The 19,303-nt window shown below is 43.9% G+C and overlaps 1 protein-coding gene and 1 non-coding gene across 3 annotated transcripts in view; both read right to left on the bottom strand.

Annotated features, from left to right (window-relative positions):
• haus6 (HAUS augmin-like complex, subunit 6) overlaps positions 1-19,303 on the bottom strand; it is a 61,491-nt gene that overhangs the window by 11,695 nt on the left and 30,493 nt on the right. For both annotated transcript variants that reach the window (XM_078213903.1, XM_078213902.1), the window contains 4 exons: positions 14,491-14,548; positions 14,164-14,349; positions 10,750-10,882; positions 1,021-2,202 (listed from right to left, as the gene is read on the bottom strand). In XM_078213903.1, coding sequence (XP_078070029.1) covers positions 1,021-2,202; positions 10,750-10,882; positions 14,164-14,349; positions 14,491-14,548 — 1,559 coding nt within the window. The remainder of the gene's footprint in view (positions 1-1,020; positions 2,203-10,749; positions 10,883-14,163; positions 14,350-14,490; positions 14,549-19,303) is intronic.
• LOC144495405 (small Cajal body-specific RNA 8) lies at positions 16,708-16,839 on the bottom strand. Its single transcript, XR_013498254.1, has one exon.

Genomic DNA, 19,303 nt, shown 5'->3' with positions numbered 1-19,303 from the left:
TCACAAAGTGGCAATGCAGGTGGAGAAGGTAGTCAAGGCGGCATACGGCATGCTTGCCTTCATCGGCCGGGGCATTGAGTTTAAAAATTGGCAAGTCATGCTGCAGCTTTATAAAACCTTAAGTTAGGCCACACCTGGAATATAGTGTTCAATTCTGGTCGCCACATGACCAGAAGGATGTGGAGGCTTTGGAGAGGGTACAGAAAAGATTTACCAGGATGTTGCCTGGTATAGAGGGCATTAGCTATGAGGAGAGGTTGGAGAAACTCGGTTTGTTCTCACTGGAGTGATGGAGGTTGAGGGGAGACCCGATAGAAGTCTAAAGATTATGAGGGGCTTGGACAGAGTGAATAGTCAGAAGCTTTTTCCCCAGGGTGGAAGAGTCAATTACTAGGGGGCATAGATTTAAGGTGCGAGAGGCAAGGTTTAAAGGAGATGTACGAGGCAGATTTTTTTTTTTTTTTAAACAGAGTAGTGGGTGCCTGGAACGCGTTGCCGGGGGAGGTAGTGGAAGCAGATACGATAGTGACTTTTAAGGGGCGTCTTGACAAGTACACGAATAGGATGGGAATAGAAGGATATGGTCCCCGGAAGGGTAGGGGGTTTTAGTTCAGTCAGGCAGCGTGGTCAGTGCAGGCTTGGAGGGCCGAAGGGGTTGTTCCCGTGCTGTAATTTTCTTTGTTCTTTGAATGGTGGAACAGGCTCCAGAGACTAAAAAGCCTCTTCTTGTTTCTATGAAGTAAAAGGGAATCACCCAATATAAACTTTCTCTCACTTATTGTAAGCAAAATCACAATTATTCAGCTGAAAACATTATATACGAGCAATCGAATGTATACAAGAACACAAGTTGGGGCAGAAGAGCAAGAGTAGACCATATGGCATGTTGAGCCTTCTCTGCCATTCGATACAACCATGTGACTTTGAGGTTCAAAGTCACTTTCCTGTCCCTTCCCCCACACCCCTAGATGTCCCAACAAACCACAAACTTATTCCAGCTTTAAATATAAATAAACTTACTGTTGGAAGGACGGAGCTCAGAAATGTCAAATAGGTCATCTTCAAGTACTAGGTCATTCAATGGAGAACTGCCCAAAGTAGGAAATAAACTAAGCTTTTGAGGTTCCAAAGACATTGGTGAAAGATCTTTCAAAAATTGTGGCTCCAGCGAAAACAGTTTATCTGCATCAGTTTCCTCATTTGTATAATCTATTTCACCGCAAAGTTGTTCATCATATTGGTCTTTATCACTGTTATTGTGGAAATCAGAAGCTCCCATATGCTCAATTAAATCTCTTCTTTCACCTTCACCACACGTTATGGTGGCCAAATGTTTGCGTAATTGCTCCAATCGACTGTGCAAATTCTGCATGTCCAGATGGGAATCATCTAGTTGATTGGCCTCCATGCCTTTGGAACTGTTTAAACTGTCAATACTAAGATCATCAGGAATAGTTTCCTGCAAAATGCCAAACCTTAGAGGCTTTGTTGAACTGGAAAGGTTAGCATTGAAATTCTCTGACCCATTCCAAGTTAATGTACGGTCCAAGTCACAGTCAGCAAAGGATGAAAAAGACACAGAACTGGCATTTTTGCACATTTCCATCACAAAACTTTGAGACAGTTTCTCCTTCTTAATTGGAGATTTGGAACTTAATCTATCGAATGCCAAAAATTGCAGAGAGTGGTTAGATTCAGTCTCATCTGTTAAAGGTCCAATGCCAGTGACACTGGTTTTCAGAGTGAAGTGACAATCCTCACCAAAACCTAAAACTTGGGAATCAGGAGGAGGGAGAATGTTACTGGCCAAAGCCTCATTTGTATCACAATCTGTGACTTTGTTACTGAAGAAATATAGTTTGTCTCTAGATCCAATATCTGAACAACCTTTTCTGGATTCCTCCCAACTACATTTGTATTTGCTTTTTTCCAAGAGGGGATCAGGTTTCAGAAACTGGGTGTTTTGTTTTTCATTTCTAATGGATTGACAGTTTGAGCTAATTGAATCAAGATTAGAAGTGTTTTCACTCCAACATGTCCTTCTTTTGATGGGTGGCAATGTTTCTCTATCAGCTGACACAATACAGCTCTCCTGTGTGTCACCATATTTTGATTGTATTGAAACAGGCTCTTTCTGGTGTTTCCTCTGCGCAAGTTCTGATTCTTGAACTGCACATCTCCAAGAGTTCCTAATATCTGTAACTGTAACAAATTAGTTTAAAAAACAAAAATTAAACTCAAAACTGAAACCTGTAGATGTAAAATTTCTTACAAGGGAAAAGATGTGAATTTCAGCATGTTAACCTAAATTTTCAGTGCACAAGTCTTGCTTAACACCAACCCTGATCTTGCCTTTTAACAGTTTTTCAGATTCATTTGCCCATATAGTTATGATTTAATTTGAAATAGAGCCTTGTATTAACCTTGCTTTATCTTGTATAATCCATATTTCCCATTAATTTGCAATAAACTTCTAGGTTATTATTCCTTTAACCCTGACCTTTTCTGCATTTTCCTAACCCTGTATCCTATAATTGGGGAGATGCCCAATTATATGCTTTAGAAAACCTTGCTGAATCTCCTTCACCATAAAACCCAATTCTGGGCAAGCTTTTGGTGACTTTCCAATGAGTTTCTTTGGTTCAGTATTTTTGATTTTCCATCTAATGTACTTTATAAATGAAAATTGTACTAGCTTCTTATTCAACTTTATCAACTCGAATGGTGGTCTGCCTCCCTGGTGCCAGGATGTCTCTGATCGCGTCCCAGATATCCTGAGGTGGGAGGGAGAGGAGCCAGAGGTCGTGGTACATATTGGTACTGCTGACATAGGTAGGAAGAGGGAAGGGGTCATGAAAAGAGAATATAGAGAATTAGGTAGACAGTTGGGAAGGAGGAACGCAAAGGTAGTAATCTCAGGGTTGCTGCCTGTGCCACAGGAAAGTGAGAGCAGGAATGGAATGAGGTGGAGGATGAATGCGTGGCTGAAGAACTGGAGCAGGGGCAGGGATTCAGGTTCCTAGATCATTGGGACCTCTTTAGGGGCAGGTGTGACCTGTACAAAAAAGAGACGGGTGGCACTTGAATCCCAGGGGGACCAATTTCCTGGCAGGAAGGTTGGCTAAGGCTACTGGGGAGACTTTAAACTAGAATGGTTGGGGGGAGGGAATCGTGATGAGGTGACTGAGAGCAAAGAAGTTAGCCTGCAAATAGAGAAGGATTGTAGACAGTGTAAGAGGGAGAATAGACGGGTGATGGAGAAGGGGAGAGCTCAGACCAAAGGTTTGAGATGTGTCTATTGTAACGCCAGGAGTGTAGTGAATAAAGTGGATGAGCTTAGAGTGTGGATCGATGCTTGGAAGTGTGATGTGGTGGCCCTTACGGAGACTTGGGGACAGGGACAGGACTGGATACTTCAGGTGCCGGGAGCACTGCTGATCAGGGATAGTGTCACAGCTGTAGAGAAGGTGGAAGCCGTGGAGGGATTGTCTACGGAGTCTGTGTGGGTGGAAGTTCGGAGCAGGAAGGGGTCAATAACTTTGCTGGGTGTTTTCTACAGGCCGCCCAATAGTAACAGGGATGTTGAGGAGCAGATAGGAAAACAGATCCTGGAGCGATGTAGTAATAACAGGGTTGTCGTGATGGGAGACTTTAATTTCCCAAACATCGATTGGAATATCCCTAGGGTAAGGGGTTTGGATGGGGAGGAGTTTGTTGTGTTCAGGAGGGTTTCCTGACACAGCATGTGGATAAGCCTACAAGAGGTGAGGCTGTACTCGATCTGGTACTGGCTAATGAGCCTGGGCAGGTGTCGGATCTCAGTGGGGGAGCATCTTGGGGATAGTGATCATAACTCTATCTCCTTTACGCTAGCATTGGAAAGAGATAGGATCAGGCAAGCTAGGAAAGTGTTTATCTGGAGTAAGGGGAAATATGAAGCCATCAGGCAGGAGATTAGAGGCGTGAATTGGAAGGAGGTATTCAAGGAAAAGGACCGAAGGTGGCAGATTTTCAAGGAATGTTTGTCTGGAGTTCTGCATGACAATGTTCCGATGAGACAGGGAGGTATTGGTAGGTTATGGAAACCATGGTGCACAAAAGCTGTGCTGAACCTAGTCAAAAAGAAAAGGAAAGCGTACAAAAGGTTCAGAGAGCTAGGTGATGATAGGGATCTAGATGAGTATACGGCTTGTAGGAAGGGACTTAAGAAAGAAATTACAAGAGCCAGAAGGGGTCACGAGAAGGCCTTGGCAGGTAAGATTAAGGAGAACCCCAAGGCGTTCTATAAATATGTGAAAAGTAAAAAGGATGAGATGTGAAAGAATAGAACATAGAACAGTACAGAACAGGCCCTTCAGCCCACGATGTTGTGCCGAGCTTTATCTGAAACCAAGATCAAGCTATCCCACTCCCCATCATCCTGGTGTGCTCCATGTGCCTATCCAATAACCACTTAAATGTTCCTAAAGTGTCTGACTCCACTATCACTGCAGGCAGTCCATTCCACACCCCAACCACTCTCTGCGTAAAGAACCTACCTCTGATATCCTTCCTGTATCTCCCACCACGAACCCTATAGTTATGCCCCCTTGTAATAGCTCCATCCACCCGAGGAAATAGTCTTTGAACGTTCACTCTATCTATCCCCTTCATCATTTTATAAACCTCTATTAAGTCTCCCCTCAGCCTCCTCCGCTCCAGAGAGAACAGCCCTAGCTCCCTCAACCTTTCCTCATAAGACATGAAGCAGCAGTATAATATGAAGGGTACCATTCTTAGCAATGTAGAGGATCAGAAGGACCTTGGGGTCCGGGTCCATAGGACTCTTAAATCGGCCTCGCAGGTGGAGGATGCGGTCAAGAAGGCGTACGGCGTACTAGCCTTCATTAATCGAGGGATTGAGTTTAGGAGTCGGGAGATAATGCTGCAGCTTTATAAGACCCTGGTTAGACCCCACTTGGAGTACTGCGCGCAGTTCTGGTCACCTCATTACAGGAAAGATGTTGAAGCCATTGAAAGGGTGCAGAGGAGATTTACAAGGATGTTGCCTGGATTGGGGGGCATGCCTTATGAGGATAGGTTGAGGGAGCTTGGTCTCTTCTCCCTGGAGAGATGAAGGATGAGAGGTGACCTGATAGAGGTTTACAAGATGTTGAGAGGTCTGGATAGGGTAGACTCTCAGAGGCTATTTCCAAGGGCTGAAATGGTTGCTACGAGAGGACACAGGTTTAAGGTGCTGGGGGGTAGGTACAGAGGAGATGTCAGGGGTAAGTGTTTCACTCAGAGGGTGGTGGGTGAGTGGAATCGGCTGACGTCGGTGGTGGTGGAGGCAAACTCGTTGGGTCTTTTAAGAGACTTCTGGATGAGTACATGGGATAGAGGGCTATAGATAGGCCTAGAGGTAGGGATATGATCAGCGCAACTTGTGGGCCGAAGGGCCTGTTTGTGCTGTGGCTTTCTATGTTCTATGTTCTAAGACCTACCCTCCAAACCAGGCAGCATCCTGGTAAATCTCCTTTGCACTCTTTCCAGCGCTTCCACATCCTTCTTATAGTGAGGTGACCAGAACTGCACACAATATTCCAAATGTGGTCTCACCAAGGTCCTGTACAGTTGCAGCATAACCCCACGGCTCTTAAACTCCAAACCCCTGTTAATAAAAGCTAACACGCTCTAGGCCTTCTTCACAGCTCTATCCACTTGAGTGGCAACCTTTAGAGATCTGTGGATATGAACCCCAAGATCTCTCTGTTCCTCCACAGTCTTCAGAACCCTACCTTTGACCCTGTAATCCACATTTAAATTAGTCCTACCAAAATGAATCACCTCACATTTATCAGGGTTAAACTCCATTTGCCATTTTTCAGCCCAGCTTTGCATCCTATCTATGTCTCTTTGTAGCCTACAACAGCCCTCCACCTCATCCACTACTCCACCAATCTTGGTGTCATCAGCAAATTTACTGATCCACCCTTCAGCCCCCTCCTCTCAGTCATTAATAAAAATCATAAAGAGCAGAGGACAAGCACTGATCGCTGTGGCACTCCGCTAGCAACCTGCCTCCAATCTGAAAATTTTCCATCCACCACCACCCTCTGTCTTCGATCAGATACAGTAAGAAGTTTAACAACACCAGGTTAAAGTCCAACAGGTTTATTTGGTAGCAAAAGCCACACAAGCTTTCGGAGCTCTTAGCCCCTTCTTCAGGTGAGTGGGAATTCTGTTCACAAACAGAGCTTATAAAGACACAGACTCAATTTACATGAATAATGGTTGGAATGCGAATACTTACAACTAATCAAGTCTTTAAGAAACGAAACAATGTGAGTGGAGAGAGCATCAAGACAGGCTAAAAAGATGTGTATTGTCTCCAGACAAGACAGCCAGTGAAACTCTGCAGGTCCACGCAACTGTGGGAGTTACAAATAGTGTGCCATGAACCCAATATCCCGGTTGAGGCCGTCCGCGTGTGTGCGGAACTTGGCTATCAGTTTCTGCTCAGCGACTCTGCGCTGTCGTGTGTCGCGAAGGCCGCCTTGGAGAACGCTTACCCGAATATCAGAGGCCGAATGCCCGTGACCGCTGAAGTGCTCCCCAACAGGAAGAGAACAGTCTTGCCTGGTGATTGTCGAGCGGTGTTCATTCATCCGTTGTCGCAGCGTCTGCATAGTTTCCCCAATGTACCATGCCTCGGGACATCCTTTCTTGCAGCGTATCAGGTAGACAACGTTGGCCGAATTGCAAGAGTATGTACCGTGTACCTGGTGGATGAAGACGAACATTTCGCCAAGGCCATCCCCACACCCCCACTTCTTGCCTTCAAACAACCGCACAACCTCAAACAGACCATTGTCCGCAGCAAACTACCCAGCCTTCAGGAGAACAGTGACCATGACACCACACAACCCTGCCACAGCAACCTCTGCAAGACGTGCCGGATCATCGACACAGATGCCATCATCTCACGTGAGAACACCATCCACCAGGTACACGGTACATACTCTTGCAACTCGGCCAACGTTGTCTACCTGATACGCTGCAAGAAAGGATGTCCCGAGGCATGGTACATTGGGGAAACTATGCAGACGCTGCGACAACGGATGAATGAACACCGCTCGACAATCACCAGGCAAGACTGTTCTCTTCCTGTTGGGGAGCACTTCAGCGGTCACGGGCATTCGGCCTCTGATATTCGGGTAAGCGTTCTCCAAGGCGGCCTTCGCGACACACGACAGCGCAGAGTCGCTGAGCAGAAACTGATAGCCAAGTTCCGCACACACGAGGACGGCCTCAACCGGGATATTGGGTTCATGTCACACTATTTGTAACTCCCACAGTTGCGTGGACCTGCAGAGTTTCACTGGCTGTCTTGTCTGGAGACAATACACATCTTTTTAGCCTGTCTTGATGCTCTCTCCACTCACATTGTTTCGTTTCTTAAAGACTTGATTAGTTGTAAGTATTCGCATTCCAACCATTATTCATGTAAATTGAGTCTGTGTCTTTATAAGCTCTGTTTGTGAACAGAATTCCCACTCACCTGAAGAAGGGGCGAAGAGCTCCGAAAGCTTGTGTGGCTTTTGCTACCAAATAAACCTGTTGGACTTTAACCTGGTGTTGTTAAACTTCTTACTGTGTTTACCCCAGTCCAACGCTGGCATCTCCACATCATTCGATCAGATAGCCAGTTACCTATCCAATCGGCCAACTTTCCCTCTATCCCACACCTCCTCACTTTCATCATAAGCCGACCATGGGGGACCTTATCAAACGCCTTACTAAAATCCGTGTATATGACATCAACTGCCCTACCTTCATCAACACACTTAGTTACCTCCTCAAAAAATTCTATCAAATTTATGAGGCACGACTTGCCCTTCACGAATCCGTGCTGACTATCCCGGATTAATCCGCATCTTTCTAAATGGTCGTAAATCCCATCTCTAAGGACCTTTTCCATCAATTTACCAACCACCGAAGTAAGACTAACCGGTCTATAATTACCAGGGTAATTTCTATTCCCTTTCTTAAACAGAGGAACAACATTCGCCATTCTCCAGTCTTCTGGCACCATCCTATAGGACCTATAAAATGTGAAGGTGAGAAAGTCTGTACAGAACCGGAAGAAATAGCAGAGGTGCTTAATGAATATTTTACCTCGGTATTCACGGTGGAAAAAGACCTGGATGGTTGTACTACAGGATTGAGGTGGACTGAAAAGATAGAGTATATGGACATTAAGAAAGAGGATGTGTTGGAAATTTTGAATAGCATCAAAATAGATAAGTCGCCAGGACCGGATGGGATGTACCCCAGGTTACTGTGGAAGGCAAGGGGAGAGATTGCAGAGCCTCTGGCGATGATCTTTGCGTCGTCGATGGAGACAGGAGGGGTTCCGGAGGATTGCGGATGTGGTTCCTATATTCAGGAAAGGGAATAGGGATAGCCCAGGAAATTACTGACCGGTGAGTCTAACCTCAGTGGTTTGCAAGTTGATGGAGAAGATCCTGAGGGACAGGATTTATGAACATTTAGAGAAGTTTAGTATGCTCAAAAGTAGTCGGCACAGCTTTGTCAAAGGCAAATCGTGCCTTACGAGCCTGGTGGAGTTCTTTGAAAATGTGACTAAACAGATTGACGAAGGAAAAGTGGTAGATGTGGCTAACATGGACTTCAGCAAGGCGTTCGATAAGGTCCCCCATGCAAGACTTCGAGAAAGTGAGAGGGCATGGGATCCAAGGGGCTGTTGCCTTGTGCATCCAGAATGGCTTGCCTGCAGAAGGCAGAGAGTGGTTGTAGATGGGTCTTTTTCTGAATGGAGGTCGGTCACCAGTGGAGTGCGCCAGGGATCGGTTCTGGGACCCTTGCTGTTTGTCATTTTCATAAATGACCTGGATGAGGAAGTGGAGGGATGGGTTGGCAAGTTTGCTGACAACACGAAGGTTGGTGGTGTTGTGGATAGTTTGGAGGGATGTCAGAAGCTGCAGCGCGGCATAGATAGGATGCAAGACTGGGCGGAGATGGGCTTCAACCCCAGATAAATGTGTAGTGGTCCATTTTGGCAGGTCAAATGGGATGAAGGAGTATAATATCAAGGGTAAGATTCTTAGCAGTGTAGAGGATCAGAAGGACCTTGGGGTCCGGGTCCATAGAACTCTAAAATCGGCTTCGCAGGTAGAGGAGGTGGTTAAGAAGGCGTATGGTGTGTTGACCTTCATCAATCGAGGGATTGAGTTTAGGAGTCAGGAGATAATGATGCAGCTTTAGAAGACCCTCGTCAGACTCCACTTGGGAGTACTGTGCTCAGTTCTGGTTGCCTCATTACAGGAGGGATGTGGAAATTATTGAAAGGGTACAGAGAAGATTTACAAGGATGTTGCCTGGACTGGTTGGCATGCCTTATGAGGATAGGTTGAGGGAGCTCGGTCTTTTCTCCTTGGAGAGACGAAGGATGAGAGGTGACCTGATAGAGGTGTACAAGATGTTGAGAGGTATAGATTGGGTGGATTCTCGGAGACTTTTTCCCAGGATGGAAATGGCTGCTACGAGAGGACACAGATTTAAAGGTGCTGGGGAGTAGGTACAGAGGAGATGTCAGGGGTAAGTTTTTCACTCAGAGGGTGGTGGGTGAGTGGAATCGGCTGCCGTCAGTGGTGGTGGAGGCAAACTCGATATCTTTTAAGAGACTTCTGGATGAGTACATGGAACTTAATACGATTGAGGGTTATAGGTAAGCCTATATATAAGCCTAGGTAGGTAGGGACATACCGGCGCAACTTGTGGGCCAAAGGGCCCGTTTGTGCTGTATTTTTTCTATGTTCTATCAAGGCAATCTTTGACGTTTAGAATACTGTAAAACAATTCACTTAATGTCCAAAAGATCATTCAAAAGGTCAAGATTGGTCCTCTTATCCAAGACCACAGACATGGGAAGGCAGTTGGAGAAGGTACACCAAGTTGATCTCAGGTATGGAGGGATTTTCTTACGAGGAGAGGTTGAGCCTGTGTTCAATGGAGTTTAGAAGAATGAGAGGTGACCTTATTAAGGCATAGGATTCTCAGGGAGCTTGACAAGGTAGATGCTGAGGTCATGTCCCTTTGTGGGAGAATCTAGGACCAGAGAGTATAATCTCAGAGTAAGGGGTCGCCCATTTAAGACAGAGGAGGAGGAGAAGGATAGATTTTTAAATCAGGAAGGGAATAAAGGGTTATGAGGATACATCAGGAAAGTCCAGTTTAAGATCATATCAGATACGATCTCATTGAAGCAGACTTGATGGGCTGAATGGCCTACTTCTGCTCCTATGTCATATGGTCTTCCGCTTAAGGCAGATCTTCCCATTCTGAAACAGTGTTGAGGAAAACTGCATTCTGGTGATATATTAAAGAGATTAAATCTGCCACATAAAAGCAGCAATCAGATAAGCTACATGTTAAGATATCACTATGTAATCTGCAACCATTTTTCTTTACAGAGGCAATGTTTTAAAGTAATCAATTTGCTGCAACTGGCTTGTTCTCTTGGTACCTTTGCAATTTGATGCTTCAAGTTAAAGCTGTGCAAACTCGACATCTCTTTCCACATCACAAATTCTTGACTATTTTAAATCACACTTGACAAGTAGTCAGCTGCAAAAAACCTACAAATCTAGCATACTGAAAAACTAGTAATTATACTTTACACAACTCAGTATCATTAAGCATATGACTACATTTTAAATTCAGCTCGAAAACGATCAGAAAGCTTACTCAAATGTTCAGGTGTCCTTGGTAGCTCAGTTTTTGCAGTGAAGGGATTGTTCACCAGTGGGACAAATGAGGCAAGGGGCACATCTTCCATTGGAGATAATCCAGATGAATCATTGATGACGGTATCTACTACCTAAGGAAGAAAATCACTCACCAACAATTATGTATTTGGTCTTCAGCATCAGAATTAATCCAGGTGGTGCCTTGAACAAGCTGTGCATCGTAATAGTTAAACTCTTCTACAAAGCTAAAGTAAACCACCCGATTTACAATCACCTCAAATAAATGTTCACTACAGATGAGGTTTGTGACCAGAAGAGTTTAGACACGTGCTTTGTCTAACATAAATAATGAGTATCAGCAATGATGTGCCTTCAAGGAGCTAGATTGGATACAGGCCATACTTTCCCCAAGGGAGAAACAGGGCATCCAATAATGGAGCTTCCTGGTGACTAATGAAATATGGTTCGCTTTCAGGTTGGAGAAGTATACCGTGATGTCCGGCAAAGACATCATAACCACTGCTCTTTGATCAATTAATGACTAAGTTTATAAACGTAAAGAGAGTAGCAGAATTTCAGAGGGCACAGACTAGTGAAATATGAAAACACTTTTACATTAAGTTTCTTCCAGAAATGTGGAATGATGCATTTTGGAAGAACATGGAGGGCAGATTTAAAGAGAGTCATAGAGTCAGGTTTACAGCATGGAAACAGGCCCTTTGGCCCGACTTGTCCATGCTGCCCTTTTTTTTTTAAACAAACCTCTAAACTAATCCCAATTGCCCACATTTGGCCCATATCCCTCTATACCCATCATACCCATGTAACTGTCTAAATGCTTTTTAAGAGATAAAATTGTACCCGCCTCTACTACTACCTCTGGCAGCTTGTTCCAGACACTCACCACCGTGAGAAAAAACTGCCCCTCTGGACACTTTTGTATCTCTCTCGCTCTCTCACCTTAAACATATGCCCTCTAGTTTTAGACTCACCTACCTTTGGGAAAAGATATTGACTATCTACCTTGTCTATGCCCCTCATTATTTTATAGATCTCTACAAGGTCACCCCTCAGCCTCCTACGCTCCAGAGAAAAAGGTCCCAGTCTATTCAGCCTCTCCTTATAACAACTCAATCCATCAAGTCCCGGTGGCATCCTAGTAAATCTTTTCTGCACTTTTTCTAGTTTAATAATATCCTTTCTATAATAGGGTGACCAGAATTGCACAATTCCAAGTGTGGCCATACCAATGTCTTGTACAACTTCAACAGGACACTCCAACTCCTGTATTCAATGTTCTGACCAATGAAACCAAGCATGCCGAATGTCTTCTTCACCACTCTCCACCTGTGACTCCACTTTCAAGGAGCTATGAACATGTAACCCTAGATCTCTTTGTTCTGTAACTCTCCCCAACGCCCTAACATTAACTGAGCAAGTCCTGCCCTGGTTCAATCTACCAAAATGCATTACCTCGCATTTGCCTAAATTAAACTCCATCTGCCATTCGTCAGCCCAATTGATCAAGATCCCACTGCAATTGGAGGTAACCTTCCTCACTGTCCACCATGCCGCCAATCTTGGTGTCATCTGCAAACGTACTAACCATGCCCCCTATATTCTCATCCAAATCATTAATATAAATGACAAATAACAGTGGACCCAGCACTGATCTCTGAGGCACACAGCTGGTCACAGGCCTCCAGTTTGAAAAACAACTCTCTACAACCACCCTCTGGCTTCTGTCAAGAAGCCACTTTTGTATCCATTTAGATACCTCACCCTGGATCCTGAGAGATTTAACTTTATGCAACAACCTACCATGCGGTACCTTGTCAAAGGCCTTGCTAAAGTCCATGTAGACAAGATCAACTGCACTGCCCTCATCTACCTTCTTGGTCACCCCTTCAAAAAACGCAATCAAATTTGAGTGACATGATTTTCCACTCACAAAGCCATGCTGACTGTCCCTAATCAGTCCTTGCGTCTCTAAATACCTGTAGATCCTATCTCTCAAAATACCTTCCAACAATTTACCCACCACAGATGTGAGGCTAACTGGCCTGTAGTTCCCAGCTTTTCCCTGCAGCCCTTTTTAAACAAAGGCACAACATTTGCCACTCTCCAATCTTCAGGCACCTCACCCGTGACTATCGATGATTCAAATATCTCGGCTCGGGGACCCACAATTTTCTCCCTCGCCTCCCACAACGTCCTGGGATATACCTCATCAGGTCCCGGGGATTTATCTACCTTGATGCGCTTTAAGACTTACAGCACCTCCTTCTCTGTAATACGTACACTCAAGACATCACTATTTATTTCCCCAAGTTCCCTCACATCCATGCTTTTCTCAACATTAAATACTGATGAGAAATATTCATTTAGGATCTCACCCATCTCTTGTGGATCCGCCCATCGATTACCTTGTTGATCCTTAAGAGGCCTTACTCTCTCCCTTGTTACTCTTTTGCCCTTTATGTATTTGTAGAAGCTCTTTGGATTCTCCTTCACCTTATCTGCCAAACAATGTCCCATTTTTGCCCCCTTGATTTCTCTCTTAACTCTACTCCTACACCCCCTATACTCTTCAAGAGATTCACTTGATCCCAGCTGCCTATGCACGTCGTGTGCCTCTTTCTTCTTCTTGACCAGAGCCTCAATATCCCGAGTCATCCAGGGTTCCTGACTTCTGCCAGCCTTGCCCTTCACTCCAAGAGGAATGTGTTTACCCTGAACCCTGGTTAATAGTACAATTTTAAAAGCGGTGCAGGAACAGGAAGACCTGTTCCTGTGGATTACAGGGCAAGTTGAGAAGGCCTTCAAACAAATAGTATATGGGATCCTTAGCTTTATAAAAAGGAGGTAGAGTTCAAACGCCAGGACCATGTAGCAAAGCTGTATAAATCACTGGTTAGGCCCCAATTTAAATATTACGTCCAATTCAAGGCACACTTTGAGGATATCAAGACTAGAGTGGATGCAGAGAAAATTTACCAAAATTATAACGGTACAAGAGCTTTCCATGAAAATAGGCTAAAGTTGAGATTGCCGTGATTGGGGGAGGTTAAGGTAACATCTAATAGAAGATATCCAAAGAGGAATAGTGAGAAACTTTCCACTTGCAGGAGGGCCAGTAACCAGAGTTCACAAATTTAGAGATAAAAGGGAAGGTTTTTTTTAAAAAAAGAGTTAAGATCTAGAATAGACAGCAAGTTGGTGGAATCAGATTCAATGGCAGCTTTCAAGATGGAACTGAATAAATACATGACAGGAAGAATTTTGCACACTCTTAGGAAAGTGGGATTAATTGGATAGTTCTTGTAAGAGCCAACATACATGTTGGGTGAATGACCCACATCTGTGCTGTATGATTCAATGGTTATGGTAATAAAATGGGATGGTTACTAACCTCTTCTGCCAACTGGTCAACAACCGCCTGGAGCTGTTCTCCTCTTTTCTGAAGTAGATTTTTAGGCTTATTCAGAAGTTCTGGATTTAGAGCCTTGTCCTTTTGTGACCGCATCATATTTGCAGATGGAGTCTGCAACTTACTTTCAAGAGGATGCATACCTACCAGTGGTATTTCATGAGATTCCTGAGAATAAACATTTATCATCTTGGTTTAATACTGGTAAAATGCCTATTTGCATAATTAGAGACACTACTCCAGTTCATTTATGAATATTATGCAACTGATTCTAATTATCAGCGCTCAACTAATCTGAATATTTCTTACCTCTTCCAGACATGAAAAACGTGTTTCCTCAGTTGCATCTCCAACTGTAATGTTGAACCTGCAAGATTAAGATTGAATTTAGGGAATCTTTCAATTCATATTTCTAAAAACAGAAAATGCTGGGAAATCTTAGCGGGTCTGGCAGCAGCTGTGGCAAGAGAACAGAGTCAAAGTAGAGTCTGGATAACCCTTGGCAGACAAAACATTAGCTCTATTTTCTCTCCACTGAGGCACAGTAGCAGAGTGGTTAGCACTGCTGCTTCACAGCGCCAGGGACCTGGGGTCGATTCCCGGCTTGGGCCACTGTGTGGAGTTTGCACATTCTCCTCGTGTCTGCGTGGGTTTCCTCCGGGTGCTCCGGTTTCCTCCCACAGTCCAAAGATGTGCGGGTTAGGTTGATTGGCCATGCTAAAATTGTCCCTTAGTGTCCTGAGATGCGTAGGTTAGCAGGTAAGTATGTAGGGATATGGGGTTAGGGCCTGGGTGGGATTGTGGTCGGTGCAGACTCTATGGGCCAAATGGCCTCTTTCTGCACTATAGGGTTTCTATGATTCCATGATGCTGTCAGACCTGCTGAAATGTTCCAGCATTTTAGAACTTTGTTCTATTGGGAAATCTGTTCTCTGCAGCTCCCTTGTCCTGTCCAGATTTTATGATCCCAGCTTAGAACTAACTCAAACGTTCCTTCTGCCTCATGGGGGTCCTGGTTGCCAAGCAACAGCCCAACAAAGAACAAAGAAAAATACAACATAGGAATAGGCCCTTCAGCCCTCCAAGCCTGCACTGATCATGATGCTTGCCTAAACTATAACCACATGCACTTATGGAGTCCGTATCCTTCCATTCCCATCTTACTAATGTATTCATCTAGTTGTCCCTTAAATGCCGCTATCGTACCTGCTCCCACCACCTCCCCAGGCAATGCGTTCCAGACATTCACCACCCTCTAAATAAAATTTCTCACATCTTCTCTAAAAACTTTTCCCCACGCACCTTAAACTTATGTCCCCTAGTACTTGACTTTTCTACCATAGGAAAGAGCATCTGACTATCAACTCTGTCCATGCCACTCAATCTTGTAAACCTCTATGAGCTCCTCATAGCTCATACCTTTCAGACCAGGCAACATCCTAGTAAACCTCTTCTATACCCTCTCCAAAGCGTCCACATCCTTCTGGTAGTGTGACAACCAGAATTGTACACAATGTTCTAAATGAGACCTAACTAAGGTTCTGTACAGCTGTAATATGACCTGCCAATTTTTATACTCAATGCCCTGACTGAAGGCAAGCATGCCGTATGCCTTCTTGACTACCTTATCCACCTGCATTGCCACTGATCGGTGGACATGTACACCCCGATCTCTCCGCTTATCAATACTCCCAAGGGTTCTATCATTTACTGTATAATTCCTACATGAATTTGACTTTCCAAAACACATCCTCTCTCACTTGTCCGGATTAAACGCCATCTGCCATTTCTCCACCCAAGTCTCTAACCGGTCTATATCTTTCTGCATTCTTTGACAATCCTCTTCACTATCTGCAACTCCACCAATTTGTGTCATCTGCAAACCTAATCAGACCAGCTACATTGCCCTCCAAATCATTCACATATACTACAAACAATAAAGGTTCCAGAATTGATCCCTGTGGAACACCGCTGGTCACAGCCTAGTTTTCCATTTAAACCAATAGTGGGCAATCTGTGGCCTGGGGCCACATGCGGCCCACAAAACATTTTATTGACTGTTGCCCAGAGTTGCTATTCTCCCCGTGTCCGAACAACTGAATATTTATTGTTTTTAACCAAATGAAGTTGACAGTTCTATTAAATGACAAACATTTTCTATAATTTACAAAATATTCGGCATGTATTAAATGTAATCAGTCTTAAAGGGTCACAGTTAATGAACATGCCCGATTCAGTCATATGGCCCACTTATGCGACCACCTCACTAGCCCAGGTTGCCCATCACTGCTTTAAACCATTTGCTTTCATGTTGTAAAACCTCATTACAATGCATGCAAATAAATCAAACTTAAGTTATAACCCTTTCAGATACAGAAACACTCAAGTACAGATTTAAAACTTTGTTTCATGACAGTGTGGCTTTTATACAGCAAATTAACAATTTTTTGTACACAATCACTTCTGAAGTTCACTTACAGGAAACAATTGCTAATGTAAAGCTCATTTTACCAGATAATTCAGATAATTTGTTTGCCCCGTATCTGTCCGCTCCGATTTCTCTCAAGTCGGCTCGGTCATCAAAAGGCTCATTTTATTCTAGGGAGGTATTGTTGGCAACAAGAGTGAATTTGACTCGAGTTGTGTATCAGCCTCCCATGCGATTAGGAATATAGAGTACCAGTATGCCATTTAGTCCCTTCCAGTTTTTTAACTCTTGTATGGATACAAGATCTTAGCTAAAAATTTTAAATTACAATCTGAAAAAATATTTACATAAAGTTAAAGTGATTATTTTCAGCACATCTCATTTATGCACTACAAACCTCAGCAGCTATATTTACCCACAGGTTTAAGGATAGAAATGCAATACTTCATTGTTTACCCAAGTTTCTATACATTATGTACAATATATGGCATGAGTACTTGCAATGAATTGGATTCGGTACCTACCTACATTAACCAACTAGACTGGACTGGAAAGACAGTGCAGAATAAAAGTTTAAAGCATTTGTAACCAGTTTCCACCAGAAGCACCAATTGGATGATTAATTTCAGCCCCTTCTGGGGGTCCCCAAAAATCATAGATGTCAGTCTTCAGCCAACTCAATTCACTCCATTTGACAAAGAAACAGCTGAAGGCACATGATATAGCAAAGGCTATGCACCCTGACAATGTTCCAACAATAATACTGAAGATTGGCTCCAGAACTAGCCGTGTTCCTCGCCAAGATGTTCTTGTACAACCACAACACTGGCATCTACCCAGTATGAAAAATTGCCCAGGCATATCAACATACAAAAAGGAGAATAAATTTAATCCAGTCAGTTACTGCCCCACCAACTCTTTTCAATCAGCAAAGTGATGAAAGGTGTTACCAACAATGCTATGATGCAGCACTCTCACAGTAACAACCTGTTCACGAATGCTCAGTTTGGATTCCACCAGGGCCACTTGCCTCCCTACCTCTATACAGCTTTGGTCCAAACATGAATAAGAGCTGAACTCCAGAGCCGAGGTGAGTGTGATTGTCCTTGACAAAAGCAGCATTTGATAAAATGTGGTATCAAGGAGTCCTAGCAAAATGGAAGTCAATCAGAATCAGGGGAAAAGTCTCCATGAGTTGGAGTTATACCTAGCATAAAAAGGCAGTTGTGTATGTTGCAGGCCAATTTGCACCAAGTGACCTCTGCAAGATTTTCTCAGTCGTGTCCTAGGCCCATTCAATTTCACCTGCTTTAAAATGACCTTCCCTACATCATGACGGTCAGGAATGGGAATGTTCGACAATGCTCATTACCACTCAACTCCTCAGACACTGAAGTATCCAAAGCGGCCACTTTGCAGAACATCTTTGGTCTGTATGCAATAAGGACCCAGTCCTTCCTATCACTTGCCAATTCAACACCACCCTGCTCTCTTATCCACATGCCCATCCTTGGTCTTTTGCAGTGTTTCAGTGAAGCCCAACAAACTGGAGGAACAGCAACTCATTTTTCAACTAGGCACTTTACAGCCTTCTGGACTTGCCAAGTTCAACAACTTCATAACTTGAACTCTCTCCTCCACTCTTTTATTTTCATATAATTAATCCGTTTTGTCCAATTGTCTAAAGTCTTGCTTTCCACCTTGTCTTCAGCTCTGACGAAGGGTCAGACTCTGAACGATACCTCTATTCTCGCCATAGATGCTGTCAGGCCTGCTGATATTTTCCAGCATTTTCTGTTTGTGTCTGTGTGGTCGAAAACAAATTGTTGCTTGGTGGTAGAGCTTGGATATTAGTGAAAAAAAAAAACAACATACTGTCAAAGCTTTTCATCTTGCACTCATCACAACATAATTACAAGAATAGCAAATTCTGTTTCATTGAGAAAGGTGCAATTCCTGCAGATTTTTCTTTGTTGAGGTTAGTGCAATTTACAATCCCTAATGTCCCAAGAATAGTGTTGAGCAATATTTGTTTCAAGTCTATTACATGGGTTTAGAATGTTCAAAAGTTCAAAGAAGAAAGAAAGAAAGAAAATTACAGCACAGGAACAGGCTCTCCAAGCCTGCACCGACAATGCTGCCTGACTGAACTAAAACCCCCTCCGCTTCCGGGGACCATAATCCCTCTATTCTCATCTCATTCATGTACTTGTCAAGACGCCCCTTAAAAGTCACTACCGTATCCGCTTCCACTACCTCCCCCGGCAACAAGTTCCAGGCACCACCACCCTATAAAAAATCTGCCTCGTACATCTCTTAAACCTTGCCCCTCGCACCTTCAACCTATGCCCTCCAGTAATTGACTCTTCCACCCTGGGAAAAAGCTTCCGACTATCCACTCTGTCCATGCCTCTCATAATCTTGTAGACTTCTATCAGGTCTCCTCTCAACCTCCGTCACTCCAGTGAGAACAAACCAAATTTCTCCAACCTCTCCTCATAGCTAATGCCCTCCATACCAGGCAACATCCTGGTAAATCTTTTCTGTACCTCCTCCAAAGCCTCCACATTCTTCTGATAGTGTGGCGATCAGAATTGAACACTATATTCCAAGTGTGGCCTAAGGTTTTATAAAGCTGCAACATGACTTGCCAATTTTTGTCAATGCCCCGGCCGATGAAGGCAAGCATGTTGT

This window comes from Mustelus asterias, chromosome 6 (assembly GCF_964213995.1).
Source record: "Mustelus asterias chromosome 6, sMusAst1.hap1.1, whole genome shotgun sequence".
Classification (NCBI taxonomy): Eukaryota; Metazoa; Chordata; class Chondrichthyes; order Carcharhiniformes; family Triakidae; genus Mustelus; species Mustelus asterias.
Note: the sequence above shows the minus strand (reverse complement) of the source record. Positions and strands in the feature narration are given on the sequence as shown.